This window comes from Moschus berezovskii, chromosome 3 (assembly GCF_049115385.1).
Source record: "Moschus berezovskii isolate FMDL1 chromosome 3, NW_MosBer_1.0, whole genome shotgun sequence".
Taxonomy (NCBI): Eukaryota; Metazoa; Chordata; class Mammalia; order Artiodactyla; family Moschidae; genus Moschus; species Moschus berezovskii.
Window position 1 is genome coordinate 35,943,165 of NC_142462.1, and position 15,767 is coordinate 35,958,931.

Consider the following 15,767-nt stretch of genomic DNA (forward strand, 5'->3'; position numbering starts at 1 on the left):
ACAACCAAGATTACTGTACCTGGCAAGGATCTCATTCAAAATTGATGGAGAAATAAAAAGCTTTTCAGACAAGCAAATGTTAAGAGAATTCAGCTTTACAACAAATTTTAAAGGGACTTTATAGTCAAGAAATACAAGAGAAGATAAAAGATCTACAAAACCAATCCCAAACAATTAACAAAATGGCAATAGGAACATATATATATCAATAATTACTTTAAATGTCAATGGATTAAATGCTCCAACCAAAAGATACAGACTGGCTGTATGGATATAAAAATAAGACCCATATATATGCCATCTACAAGAAACCCACTTCAGACCTCAAGACACATATAGACTGAAAGTGAGAGGATGGAAAAATATATTCCATGCAAATGGGAAGCAAAAGAAATCTGGGGTAGCAATCGTATCACACAAAATAGACCTTAAAATAAAGAAGATTACAAGAGATAAGGAAAGACACCATGTAATGATTAAGGGATCAATACAAGAGGAAGACATAACAATTGTAAATACCTATGCACCAAAAATAGGAGCACCTGAATACACAAGACAAACACAAACAGACATAAAAGAAGAAAATGATAGTAACATAATAATAATATTAGTAGACTTTCCAAGGTCTGTCTAGTCAAGGCTATGGTTTTTCCCGTGGTCATGTATGGATGTGAGAGTTGGACTGTGAAGAAAGCTGATCACCGAAGAATTGATGCTTTGAACTGTGGTGCTGGAGAACACTCTTGAGAGTCCCTTGGACTGCAAGGAGATCCAACCAGTCCATTCTAAAGGAGATCAGTCCTAGGTGTTCATTGGAAGGACTGATGCTAAAGCTGAAACTCCAATACTTTGGCCACCTCATGCAACGAGTTGACTCACTGGAAAAGACTCTGATGCTGGGAGGGATTGGGGGTGGGAGGAGACGGGGACGACAGAGAATGAGATGGCTGGATGGCAACACCGACTCGATGGACATGAGTTTGAGTGAACTCCGGGAGTTGGTGATGGACAGGGAGGCCTGGCGTGCTGTGATTCATGGGGTCGCAAAGAGTCAGACAGGACTGAGCGACTGAACTGAACTGAACTGAACACCTCACTCACACCAATGGACATATCATCAAAACAAAAAACTAATAAGGGAACCCAAGTCTTAAATGATACATTAGATGAGATGGATCTTACTGATATCTTCAGGACATTCCATCCAAATGCAAAAGAATATACTTCTTCTCAAGTACACATGGAACATTGTACATCCAGCACATTCTCCAGGATAGACCACATCTTGGGTTATAAATCAAACCTCAGTAAATTTAAGAAAACTGAAATGATATCAAGCATCTTCTCTGACCATAACACTATGAGACTAGATATCAATTATAAGAACAATCTGTAAGAAACACAAACACATGGTGATTAAACAACACATTTCTAAATAAGCAACAGGTTACTGAAGAGATCAAAAGGGGAATAAAAAAATTTCTAGAAACAAATGACAATGAAAACACAACTCAAAACCTATGGGATGCAGCAAAAGCAGTTCTAAGAGGGAAGTTTATAGCAATACAATCCTACTTCAAGAAACAAGAAAAAGAATCAAATCAACAAAATTAGAAATGAAAAAGGAGAGGTTACAACAGACAATGCAGATATACAAAGGAATATAAGAGGCTATTATGAACAATTATGTAGCAATACAATGGATAACCAGGAAGAAATGGACATAGAACTTAGAAAAGTTCAGTCTTCCAAAACTAAACCAGGAGGAAAGAGAAATTATGAACAAACCAATTATAAGCACTGAAATTGAAGCTCTGATAAAAAAAAATCTCCCAAAAAACAAAAGTTCAGTTCCAAATGGCTGCACAGGAGAATTCTATCAAACATTTAGAGAAGAGCTAATGCCTATCCTTCTAAAACTCTTTCAGAAAATTACAGAGGAAGGAACACTTCCAAACTCATTCTACGAGGCCACCATCACCCTGAGACCAAAGACAGCACAAAAAAACTACAGGTCAATATCACTGATGAACATGGATGCAAAAATCCTCAACAAAATTTTAGCAAACAGAATTCAGAAACACATCAAAAAGCTCATACACCATGATCAAGTTGGGTTTATTCCAGGAACGTAAGGATTCTTCAATATATTAAAACCAATCAATGTGATACACCATATTAACAAATTGAAACATAAAAACCATATGATCATCTCAATAGATACAGAAAAAGCCTTTGACAAAATTTAGGACCTATTTATGACTTAAACTCTGAAAAAATGGGCATAGAAGGAACTTAACTTGACATAGTAAAGGCCATATATGATAAGCCTACAGCAAACATTATTCTCAATGGTATAAAACTGAAAGCATTCCCCCTAAGTTCAGGAACAAGACAAGAGTGTCCACTTTCACCACTGTTATTCAACATTATTCTGGAAGTCCTAGCTTTAGCAATCAGAGAAGAAAAATAAATAAAAGGAATCAAGATCAGAAAAGAAGAAAAAAGCTCTCACTGTTTGCAAATGACATGATACTGTACATAGAAAACCCTAAAGATAGTATCAGAAAATTACTAGAGCTAATCAATGAATTTAGCAGAGCTGCAGGATACAAAATCAATACACAGAAATCACTTGCATTTCTATATACTAACAATGAAAAATCAGAACGAGAAATCAAGGAGTCAATTCCATTCACCCTTGCAACAAAAAGAATTATATATCTAGGAAAAAATCTAGCTAAGGAGACAAGAGAACTGTACACAGAAAATTATAAGACACTAGTACGTCAAGGCTGTATATTGTCACCCTGATAATTTAACTTATATGCAGAGTACATAATGAGAAATGCTGGGCTGGAAGAAGCACAAGCTGGAATCAAGATTGCCGGGAGAAATATCAATAACCTCAGATATGCAGATGATACAACCCTTATGGCAAAAAGTGAAAAGGAACTAAAAAGCCTTTTGATGAAAGTGAAAGAGGAGAGTGAAAAAGTTAGCTTAAAGCTCAACACCCAGAACACTAAGATCATGGCATCTGGTCCCATCACTTCATGGGAAATAGATGGGGAAACAGTGTCAGATTTTATTTTTTGGGGCTCCAAAATCACTGCAGATGGTGATTGCAGCCATGAAATTAAAAGACGCTTACTCCTTGGAAGGAAAGTTATGACCAACCTAGAGAGCATATTAAAAAGCAGAGACATGACTTTGCCAACCAAGGTCTGTCTAGTCAAGGCTATGGTTTTTCCAGTGGTCATGTATGAATGGGAGAGTTGGACTGTGAAGAAAGCTGATTGCCGAAGAATTGATGCTTTTGAACTGTGGTGCTGGAGAAGACTCCTGAGAGTCCCTTGGACTGCAAGGAAATTCAACCAGTCCATCCTAAAGGAGACCAGTCCTGGGTGTTCATTGGAAGGACTGATGCTGAGGCTGAAACCCCAATAGTTTGGCCACCTCATGTGATGAGCTGACTCATTGGAAAAGATCCTGATGCTGGGAGGTACTGGGGACACAAGGAGAAGGGGATGACAGAGGATGAGATGGCTGGATGGCATCATCGACTCTATGCACATGAGTTTGGGTGAACTCCAGGAGTTGGTGATGGACAGGGAAGCCTGGCGTGCTGCGATTCATGGGGTTGCAAAGAGTCGGACACAAGTGAGCGACTGAACTGAACTGCACTGAATGAAAGAAATCAAAGAAGACATAAACAGATGGAGATATCTTCCATGCTCCTGACTAGGAAGAATCAATATTGTAAAAATGACTTTATTACCAAACTCAGTCTATAGATTCTTGCCATCCCTGTCAAATTATCAATGGCATTTTTCACAGAAGTAGAACAAAAAATTTCACAGTTCAGATGGAAACACAAAATAATCCGAAGAGCCAAAGCAGTCTTGAGAAAGAAGAATGGAGCTGAAGGAACCAACCTTCCTGACTTCAGATTATACTACAAAGCTACAGTCATCAAGATAGTATGGTACCAGCACGAAGCAGAAATATAGACCAATATAATGAGATAGAACACCCAGAAATAAACCCATGAACTTATAGGTACCTTATTTTTGACAAAGAAGGCAAGAATATACAATGGGGCAAAGACAGTCTCTTCATTAAATGGTGCTGGGAAAACTGGACAGCTACATGTAAAAGAATGAAATTAGAACACTTCCTAACACTATACACAAAGATAAAGTCAAAATGGGTTAAAGACCTAAATATAAGACCAGTAACTATAAAACTCTTAGAGGAAAAATAGGCAGAACACTCGATGACATAAATCAAAGCAAGATCCTCTATGACCCACCTCCTAGAATAATGGAAAAAAAAACCAAAGTAAACAAGTGGGACCTGATTAAACTTAAAAGCTTTTGCACAGCAAAGCAAACTACAAACAAGGTGAAAAGACAACCCTCAAAATGCAAGAAAATAATAGCAATGAAACAACTGACGAAGGATTAATTTCCAAAATATACAAGCAACTTATACAACTCAATACCAGAAAAACAAACAATCCAATCAAAAAGTGGGGAAAAGACCCAAAAAGACATTTCTCCAAAGAAGACATACAGATGACTAACAAACACATGAAAAGATGCTCGACATCACTCATTAATAGAGAAATCCAAATCAAAACTACAATGAGATATCACCTCACACTGGTCAGAATGGTCATCAGAAAGTCTACAAACAATGAATGCTGGAGAGGGAGTGGAGAAAAGGGAACACTCTTGCACTGTTGGTGGGAATGTAAATTGGTACAGCCAGCATGGAAGATGGTATGGAGATTCCTTAAAAAACTAGGAATAAACCACCATATGCCCCAGCAATCCCATTCCTAGGCATATACCCTGAGGAAACCAAAATTGAAAAAGACACATGTATCTCATTGTTCATTGCAGCACTATTTACCATAGCTAGAACATGGAAGCCACCTAGATGATTGGATAAAGAAGTTGTGGTACATAAACACAATGGAATATTACTCAGCCATAGAAAGGAATGCATTTGAGTCAGTTCTGATGAGGTGGATGAACCTAGAACCTATTATGCGGAGTGAAGTAAGTCAGAAAGAGAAAGGTAAATATCGTATGCTAAAGGATATATATGGAATCTAGAAAAACGGTACTGAAGATTATTTACAGGCAGCAATGGAGAAACAGACATAGAGAATAGACTTACGGACACGGGGAGAGGGGAGGAAAGGGGTAGATGTATGGAAAGAGTAACATGGAACCTTACATTGCCATATGTAAAATAGATAGCCAACAGGAATTTGCTGTATGGCTTGGGAAACTCAAATAAGGGCTCTGTATCAACCTAGAGGGGTGAGATGGGGAGGGAGATGGGAGGGAGATTCAAAAGGGAGGGGATGTATGTATGCCTATGGCTGATTCTTGTTGCGGTTTGACAGAAAACAACAAAAATCTGTAAAGCAATTATACTTCAATAAAAAAATTAATTAATTTTTTAAAAGTCACAGCCATTTCATTAACAGAAGGAGCTGTCCACTCCCCACATGCTGACCTGATATCAATGACAGGAAAAGTGCTATGGTTATTTTTGAAAGATCACCCACCATTTAGGCACATGTGCAACTGATGGTTTTATTTCTCAGCCAGCAAGGGTAGAAGGACAAGAAAGGAAGATGCATTATTTTTTCTGTTCATGATCAGAAAAGATAAGCGAAAATAACTTAAGCCTGGTTTTTATAACTTTCAAAGCTGGACAAAAGTAAAAGTTCACTAGAAAATTTACACAGAGTATAATCAATATTTTTGCATTCTTGTGTAGCATGTTAATCTGTGATTTTATATATTTCAACTTCTCTTTCTCTCCATGTTACATAAAAGTAACTGGAAAATACTTAGAACAGACAAGAGTGTATTAATAGTATCTAGTTCAATGTTTCATATTCCTTTTAACATATGTGAAAGACTTGACATATCTATGTGGGGAGAAAGAGACAAACATATGTGAAAGTTTTAAAGGCTTCTCTTCCTCTTCTGCCTGATATGTTAGACACAGGTTGTGACTGCATAGCCAGAAGTTTTTAGGTCAGCCTTGGAACATAATTAAACTAAAATATAATATTGTGTTGGCCCAAAAGTTCATTCAGATTTTTCATGTCTGCTTACTGAAAAACTCGAACAAACTTTTCGGCCAACCCAATACAAAGAGCTTTCACTGTTAAAGAGGAAAATGATAGAATCTTTTCATTTCTATGCAGATTTCCATGCTTTCAGAATAGAAAAGACTCAGAAGTGAGTACTAGAAAAACCTTTTCCTATTTATATCTCCAGATTATTACATTAAATGGACGAAAGTAACAACTGATAAAAAGTCAACTAGGGTAATAACTTCAACCTGGGTGTTTCATTTTCAAGTAGGTTTTAGATGCAGACAGTTGGGAGGATGATTATGCTTGAGTATTTCTTGTAAAAAAAGTAAAATATAAGAATTAGAAGACATTAAAATGACTCAAAACACCAAAAGTTAAAAGGGTGTGGTTTCAGATTCTTTTCTTTTATACAAAGTGGAAAGTAGGCCACAGTGGGTAGGGGCTCCATTCCATTCTTTGTTTTGATGCCACGATCTTTTCTTCCCTTTTCAAATCTAACTGTCAAATTGGCAACATACTTCTAACTTAGTTTTTATAGTAAAGTAAAAACAGCCATGCTGATTCAGACACTGCAAAACAATTGAGACTTTTTTGCCTATTTCAGCAAAATGATTTGACATTTAAAGGTCAAATGATACAGCTTGATGTATAGTTGCAGTGAATTAACCACCCTCCCTTCTCTTTCATTCTATATATATAAATCACAAAATTCTGGCCAAAAAGAAAAATCAGAGTCATTTGTACCTTATTTACTTTCCTAATTTGAAGTCCTGCAGTTTTTACTTTTGTAAAACACATGTGGCCTTTGGTCTGTGGCCTGTCATGGGAGGCATGAATGAGCATACATGTACCAAGCCCTATATGCCCTCAGTATTCCCCAGGCTCTAAGGACAGATGAGATCCCCTCATCTAGCCTCATAAATCTAGCAATATATGCCACCTTTCTTTGAGTAGCTCCAAGTTGTTTAAGAACTAAATCTTACAATTTGTACCCCGAAGTTTTATCAACAGATATGATAAATTTGGAAATGAGAAATCAAGGCTTTAAACATTTTAAATTTCAGGCTAAAATCTAGGTGTGTGGCCAATAGCAAGGCAATTTTTTTTATTCCCATGAAGTCATTCACCAGTGACACCTGGAGATCTTGACTGAAAAGAACATATGCTTTCTTGTCCTTTAGTTATAACTGTGCACCACACTCTAGTTCAGGATCAGTGCTGTGAAGGGTGGCACACTAAACATTTTTGTGCCACACACTGTCTCTGTTTGCATCCTTCTTCTTTTTTATTGCTCTACAGCATCTTAAAAATGTAAAAAGTATTTTTTAACACTCAAGCCATACATCAACAAGCTATGGTTGTGTTTGTCTCACTGTCTCTAGTTTTCCAACCCTTGTTCTAAATTGAGAGAAGAATTAAATTATTATCATATGTGAAACGACTCAGCAGTCCAGGTTCGACGCATGATACAGGATGCTCGGGGCTGGTGCACTGGGATGACCCAGAGGGATGGGATGGGGAGGGAGGTGGGAGGGGGGTTCAAGATGGGGAACACATGTACATGAAAAATTTAAAAAAAAATCCTATATGAATGTTTTTATACTGCCTACCTCCATTCCATCTAATTCTTCATCAGTGCTAGGGATCTCTGTATTCATAATTAGTGATCTCACATTCAAGTAATATTAAACTTGATAATCTCCTTTCTCCATAACTCTATGACATTCTTTGTGTCCTCTAAATTTAAGGCCTATGATAATTACATTAACTCACTTAATGGCTGAATTCTCTGATGGTCTGCTGACTTAAACAGGGACTCTGTCCATCTTGTTCCATTCTGCATCCTCAGTACCTAACAAAACTACTGTCCCTGAGTTAGTATTCAATCAATACTCTTTTGATTGAATGAATAATTGATTGGACATGCAATTTTTTTAATCAGTTGAACTGGAGAAGAAATGACTTAATGCCAGATCAAAATAACCACTCCCAGGAAGATCACTAAGCAAATATTCAACTAATATGTAAGCAAATATCCCAAATAATTCAGGTCAACATTATATATAATAAACTATATTTCTATACTTTTCAATACATTTCCTGTTCTTAGGGAGAAAAACTGGTTACATGAAAAATAAAAATATTAACTTTTTCTCAGTCAAAATAAATTTTAAGCTTGCTCAACTAACTCCAAGATGGCTATGGAATTAGCATGAACTAACCAATGCTGAATTGTAATGAAAGTTCAAGATTCAGTTGCAAAATCAGGAGAATCTGAGCTGCAGTTTTATATCTCCCAGACTTACTGTAGCATCTTCCTTGGTTTACTGAATTACTTACATGCTATTATGTATATAAGAAGTGAAGGGATTTTCAGTCCAAGAAATACAGATTTCCAGTTCATTCTTTTATGAATTTTGGTACCTAATTAGGCACGTGATTTCTGAGGACTTGCTCCCACATTCCAAACATAATAGAATATAGTAAACATACCAGTTGGGTTCTTTGAGAATTAAAGCTTACATGCAGACCACACTGAATGGTCTATTTTGCCTAAATTTTCTTCTGGAGCAGTATTTCCAAAGTAAAATATTTAGAAAGAATTAAATTGGTATAATTTTACAGTGATCAGTTAATGATATTTAAAGTACTTGGTTTAAATCTCCTTTTTAATATTCATTTTTTCTTTCAAAATAAGATTTAGAAATTAGACTTATTTAAGACAAATTTGCAGTATTCTTACTGGAAACATGCAGCTTTTCTTAATAGTCATATAATTTGTACAATATTGGAAGATAGTTTCTTGGTAGTACTCATTATGTGCTTTTCTTTGGTTATAACTGGGATGATATGCACTAAAATATCAGTGATTTTCCTTCTTTTCAACAGGATTTCGTTTCAGGTGGATCAAAGAATGAACGTTGTGACACTGTTTCCAATTTAATACACAAAGGCTGCTCGATTGATTTAATAGAATACCCTTCTGTGCGTGTAATACCAAGTGAAAATGAAATTAATACCCAGGTGACACCAGGAGAAGTGCTGATCCAGCTGTATCAAGGTATCGTTATCTTCAAATATATCAATGTTTATTCTTAAGTTAGAATTATATGTAGCCTTTGTTGCTATATGTGTGCTCAGTCCTGTCTGACTCTTTGCGACCCCACCAGGCTCCTCTGTCCATGGGATTTCCCAGGCAAGAATACTGGAGTGGGTTGCCATTTCCTTCACCAAAGGATCTTTCTGACAAAGGGATCAAACTCATATCTCCTGTGTCTCATGCATTGGCAGGCAGATTCTTTACCACTGAGTCACCTGGGAAGCCCCTATCTAGCCCTATTTTTTCATATTTAACATTTTATGACAGGCAGTATTGTTGCTGTAGAAATAACAGTGGGCTCAGAATCAAGAAATCATAATTCTAGTCTTTCTTGTGCCTACAGCTAGCTAGCTGTGTGGCCCCGGACGTTCTCTGCAAACCTGACCACGCGATATTATAATTATGTGTTTCCAGTCTTGATCACATTATACTATAATTGTGTTCCTAGGACACTGCCAGCTCTGTATAAGAAGAAGAACATGTTTTATTCCATTCTGTTTTTCCAATGCCTATCAGAGTGCTGGCATGTAGTAAGCATTCCATAAGTGTTTGCTGAATTTGTCAGTTGATTAATTAGTAAGAGATGTGAATTAGTCTTAAAGCCTTTGTGATAAGCTTTTAAAAACAAAACTATAATTCATAATTATTATAATTAACTTGAGCTGCTTTAGTCCCTGAGAATAACGCACACTTTTCCTCCTAGACTTCACTAATACTTGTCCTTCCATACATTTTTATTCCACAGTTTGGCACATGTAGTAGGATACTGTAAATTACTAATTTTCTTTAGTGCCAGAGAATCTCAATGAACAAACTGCATATGGCAAGATAAGTTCAAGTACAAAGATATGCATCACCAAATTAGATACATTTAGTTTTAAGTGGTATGCAGTTGCCTTCAAGCTTTCGTTATTTCATTTTGGGTCGTCTTGTCCTGTTAATAAATTTTGGAATAACCATTATTGACAAATGCCCTCCCAATTTCAAACTATTTTTCTCAGGCTCTTTGATCACAAGAATAACAAAGTCCATTTCTTTCTTGGCCCTAGGCATACTCCCAGCTTCCAATTAAAACTGTGCACGTCACCATATCAAACAATTATACAGACTAGTATGGACATAAATGAATGTCAGCTGCAAAGGGATACACAAAAATGAAAGTAACTAGGTTGGTATTACGACACTTGTCACCTTCTATTGCTGCTATAACGAAATACCATATAGTAAGTAGCTTAAACAAAATAAATTTATTTTCTCACAGTTCTAGGACCTAGAAAGTCTGCCATCAAGGCACTGCCAGATTCAGTTTCTGAAGGGGGAGAGAGTGACAGATAGAAAAGGAGCACTCTGTTGCAACTACATATAAGTGTACTGATTCCATCAATGAGGACCCAACCCTCAGATATCATCTAAATCTAATCAACTCCCAAAGGCTCCATCTCCAAGCATTACCATATTGTGAGTTAGGGCTTTAATATATAAATTTGGGGGGACAAAATTCAGTCCATAGTCCTTGATATATAAAATAGTATTTTCAAAGTCCATGAAATAGTTTTAGAAATTAATTTTATCTTATACAAAAAAACTGAACTCCAAAAAGTGAAACTGTTTTTATAGGCCAACATCTCTGAACACCTTGCAATAAAAGTTGAAGCCAATATAAGATGATTAACAAATATTAAATAATAGAGAAACTAAGGAAAGCTTCTCCTAAATGGATTCTATCTCCAAGAATAAATCAAAATTCTAGTCATAGACAATTTAATAATAATGATAATAACAACAGCACACATCAGAACATAATGGGATGTGTTCAAAGTTGCTCTCAGGAAAACTCAGAACTTTAAATGCTTTTATCATTGAAAAAAAAATGAAGCATATATACAGATAAAGATATAGGAACAACAGAAACAAAGAAATTAGTTAGTTAAGAAAAAACAAAATGAAATGAAATAAAAAATAGAAATTAAAAAGGAATGTATAAATCTAATAGCTAAATTGTTGGCAAAGCTAATTTGAAAAAGAAGACCCAAAGCAAGACTATGACCAGAGGAAAAAATATTGGGGTAAAAACTTCAAAATATTAAAAATGGTAAAATATATAAATTATGATAAAAATAATTTCCTAGGAGACTATAGATGACTAAAATTATCTCAAGAAGAAGTAGAACCCTAAGAAATCTAATAAAGATATAAGAAGTTAAGAAAATTCGAAAAGAAACTAAAAACATTAGGTCTAAATATTTTCATGGGAAATACATTTTAATGTTCACCTACTACTGCCTAGAAAATCCCATGGATGGAGGAGCCTGGTAGGCTGCAGTCCGTGGGGTCGCTAAGGGTTGGACACGACTGAGTGACTTCACTTTCACTTTTCACTTTCACACATTGGAGAAGGAAATGGCAACCCACTCCATTGTTCTTGCCTGGAGAATCCCAGGGACGGGGGAGTCTGGTGGGCTTCCGTCTGTGGGGTCACACAGAGTCGGACACGACTGAAGTGACTTAGCAGCAGCAGCAGCAGCAAACATTCAAGGAACACATTATCCCTGCTGCTGCTGCTGCTGCTAAGTCACTTCAGTCGTGTCCGACTCTGTGTGACCCCACAGACGGAAGCCCACAAGGCTCCCCCGTCCCTGGGATTCTCCAGGCAAGAACACTGGAGTGGGTTGCCATTTCCTTCTCCAATGTGTGAAAGTGAAGTCGCTCAGTCGTGTCCGGCCCTTAGCGACCCCATGGACTGCAGCCTACCAGGCTCCTTCATCCATGGGATTTTCTAGGTAAGAGTACTGGAGTGGCTTGCCATTGCCTTCTCCGACATTATCCCTAGGCTACATAAATTCTCCCATGGTTTTTGAGAAAGCATAGAAGCTACTCAATTTTTACAAGTTATAACTTTAGGATCAAATCCTTAATAACATTTTAGAATAAAATTAAACTTCATGTGATAATAAGAATAAGAATAATGTCACCATACAAGTAGATTTAACCTGTAGTAGTTGATTATCTTAAAATCAATGTATTTTTTGTCATCTTAGTTTGCCAAAAGAAGAAAAATATATATTGTTATCTCAAGATGCCAGAAATCATACAATAAAATTTAGTGTCCATTCCTGCCCAAATGAAATTGAAGAATACTTTGTTAATACATATTAAAAATCCTTCTGAAAGTTTTATATAAAAGCAATCAGACAATAAAACCAAATACAAGTTATAAACATATTGAAAAGATAAAGTAAAATTAATCTTATATGTCTACACAGAAATCCAAGCAAATCAAACAAAACTAACACTAAAGTTAAAAGGCTGTGAAAGGAAAATTTTTAAATGTTCAAAAATCAATGAATTACCTATGTAGTATTAAATGTAATCTAAAAGAGATCATTTCAAAGCAGCAGCCTAAAATATAAACTGTCCGGCAATAAACTTTCTTAAAAATATGTAGAGTCCATTGTGCTACCTAAAAGCCAGTATGAATAAATGCAGAAGAATTCTATGTTCCTAGAAAGGAAAATAATATTATAACAATTACAGTTTTACATATATATATTATTCCAGTAATATAACAAAATCTAAGTGAATCAATAAATGTAAGACAATCCCAATGAAACTTGAATGCACTTTGTTGGAACAAATATTCAATGATATTCATTATACACGTATGTATCTATATCTGTCTGTCTCGCCATATATATATAACAACCTATTTATTTAGGAAACATTTCTAGTCATAGATTTACTAGGTTATATATATTATTAGATTATTCACAAGAAAAATTCATACCCAGTTAGGCGTTCCAGAATCAACTTTGCATATTTCTCATTCTTTTTAATCCCTTCAGTTTGTTAAGTGTAATTAGTCCATTAGCTATTTTCTTTTGTTTTGTTCCTAGTACTAGAAAGCTTGAACCTTTTTAAGTTTATTAACTATCTTTACCTCTATTTTGTGTGTGATTTGCCCCATCCATACAAATTCGCTTATTTTTCTCACTGAATGTTAATTTTCAACAGCTTACAGATGAGGCATATCATATATTATTTGCCACTAAAAATATGACTAATAGCCTTTTAAAATGTCTTGCTGTTTTGTAAATACTTAAGATTTGAAAATTACAAGTGCATTTTTTCTACTTGTATGTTACATTTAAATTTATACACTTACATGAATTTAGTTTATTCTCTTTTGTAGATATAATGATGGCTGAATCCTCCTGAAACTATAAAATAATAGTTCAAAACTTGAGAAATTGTTTCAGTGCTGTAGATGCAATAGCAGTGGTGGTCACAATGCAGGAGAAAAATGGCCAGACTTGAGAGATAATGTAGAGGTTTTGTCCCCAGAGATTGGTGAAATGAGTATGGGGCTTGATTTTAGTCAATACTAATAAATTTGTGTATGAAAATACTATAATTGTCTAGTGTGTATAAGTTATCCTTCCTATAGCTATGAAAAACTATATTTTTATAATCTGCATATATAGCAAATAATTATTAAAATAGGTTTAATAAATTCATCTAAAAATGCACTGTGGCATCAAAGACATGCTAGCTTTGGGGCATAATATATAAAGCTGTGTCTGGAATTTTAGCAATTCCAGAGATATATTTACACCTCATTCCTTATGATGTAAAACTCCTTTACACTCTAACACAGAGATAAGAGTTGAGGGTCTGTTACAATGCATACTATGTGTAAAATATGTTTATTCCCTAATGCTGATATTTATTTCTTAGATTTATTTATAGATAATCACTTTATTTTTGTGTGATAAAAACTCATGATCTTCTATGTAGCATCTATTAAGAATTTTTAAAAGCTTTTATGGATATTTCTATTACATCATACACTGACTAAGCTTTTAAAATAATATTAAGAATATGTACAAAATACACAAAATCAAATATATTTTAAATGAGATTTTAAAAAGAAACTTTCTTTTACTTTCTACTTCTTAAACTATACCTCTTTTTCTTAATTTTACCTATTAATCTTATGGAGAAATAATAACAGAAATAGGCCACTGATCCTAGTTGATATTCCCTAAGAACAGTGAAATGAGATGAAATCTTTAGGAGGGTAGGGAAGAGAAGAGAATTCTCAATTTCTGCTTCAGAAGTAATATATGACAGGGATTAGTATAATTTATACTTCACTAACTGAAGAAACGGAGAAGGCAATGGCACCCCACTCCAGTACTCTTGCCTGGAAAATCCCATGGACGGAGGAGCCTGGTGGGCTGCAGTCCATGGGGTCGCTAAGAGTCAGACACAACTGGGCGACTTCACTTTCACTTTTCACTTTCATGCATTGGAGAAGGAAATGGCAACCCACTCCAGCGTTCTTGCCTGGAGAATCCCAGGGACGGGGGAGCCTGGTGGGCTGCCGTCTATGGGTCTCACAGAGTCAGACACAACTGAAGCGACTTAGCAGCAGCAGCAGCACCTACTGAAGAAAATGTTTCAAACTTGATTCATTTTAATAATGTAAAGAAACAACTGATTTAGTGTAGCTTAATTTAAAATGTAAACTTCTTCAGGTATTCTTGAATTCAAAACTTAAAAAAAACACACAGAGTCATGCATTTTTCCTCAACACCTGGCCCATATCCCTTATTTTACCCCTACAGAAATCCAGAAATGTGCTGGATCTGTACCTTGCTGTTTTAAACCTGTCTCATTCTTGGCTCTTCTCCTTCCTCTGCCCAAAGACAATGAATAGAAATTGGCAGCTCTTTCTTCCTGCTACATGTCTCCATATTTTCTTACGACTTGTTAGATTCATCTTATGCAGAATATTTTTTAGTTATCTTTTCTTAGTGTACATGTTCGTTGCAACCAGTTCTTCAGAGATGGTCACACCATTAGTTGAGTGATTTAAAACTCATTCTAACAACTTTAGTTCTTTGGTCTATTCAAACCAATATTGGCAATAGCTGGAAGTAGGTCTCAACTTACCTCCAAGTCCTCTTTCTTATTCTATGTCACAAACTTTTTTTTTTTTGCCTTTGAAGTTAATCAAGGGAATAAGATTAGAGCCTTTAAAATCTCAAAATATGAAGATGAAGCTTTTCCTGTAGCTAACCTAAGTGGCGACATAAATATTTGGGGGCCAGATGATACTCTTCCTCTTACAGAGAGAAACTATTAATATTTAAGATCTCCTGAAATATGGAAAAGAAGTTATAAATATCAGCTTCTTACTATTGTATACATGCGGGCCTTCTGAAATGCTGTATGAAAATATTCTTCATTATAGTTTAAAGAACAGTTATGAGTCGCTATGCATGTAACAAATCAGAGGCTTCAGAGATGAATAAACAGTTCTTATCCTAATGTTGCTTAGAATCTAGTAGTAACAATAATGGTAATAATTACTAATGTCTATATATTTGTGTGTGCGTGGTAAGTCACTTCAGTCATGTCTGACTTTTTGCGACCCTGTGGACTGTAACCCTCGAGGCTCCTCTGTCCATGGGATTCTCCAGGCAAGAATACTGGAGTGGGTTGCCATGCCCTCCTCCAGCAGATCTTCCAGAC

The 15,767-nt window shown here is 35.7% G+C and overlaps 1 protein-coding gene across 3 annotated transcripts in view; it reads left to right on the top strand.

The window, feature by feature from the left end:
- ITGB8 (integrin subunit beta 8) overlaps nucleotides 1-15,767 on the top strand; it is a 95,864-nt gene that overhangs the window by 39,219 nt on the left and 40,878 nt on the right. For 2 of the 3 annotated variants that reach the window (XM_088833642.1, XM_055420557.2), the window contains exon 3: nucleotides 9,020-9,191. In XM_088833642.1, the coding sequence (XP_088689768.1) occupies nucleotides 9,020-9,191 (172 nt within the window). Of the gene's footprint in view, nucleotides 1-9,019; nucleotides 9,192-10,279; nucleotides 10,399-15,767 lie in introns of those variants that run through there. The other variant, XM_055420558.2, reaches the window with a different exon arrangement.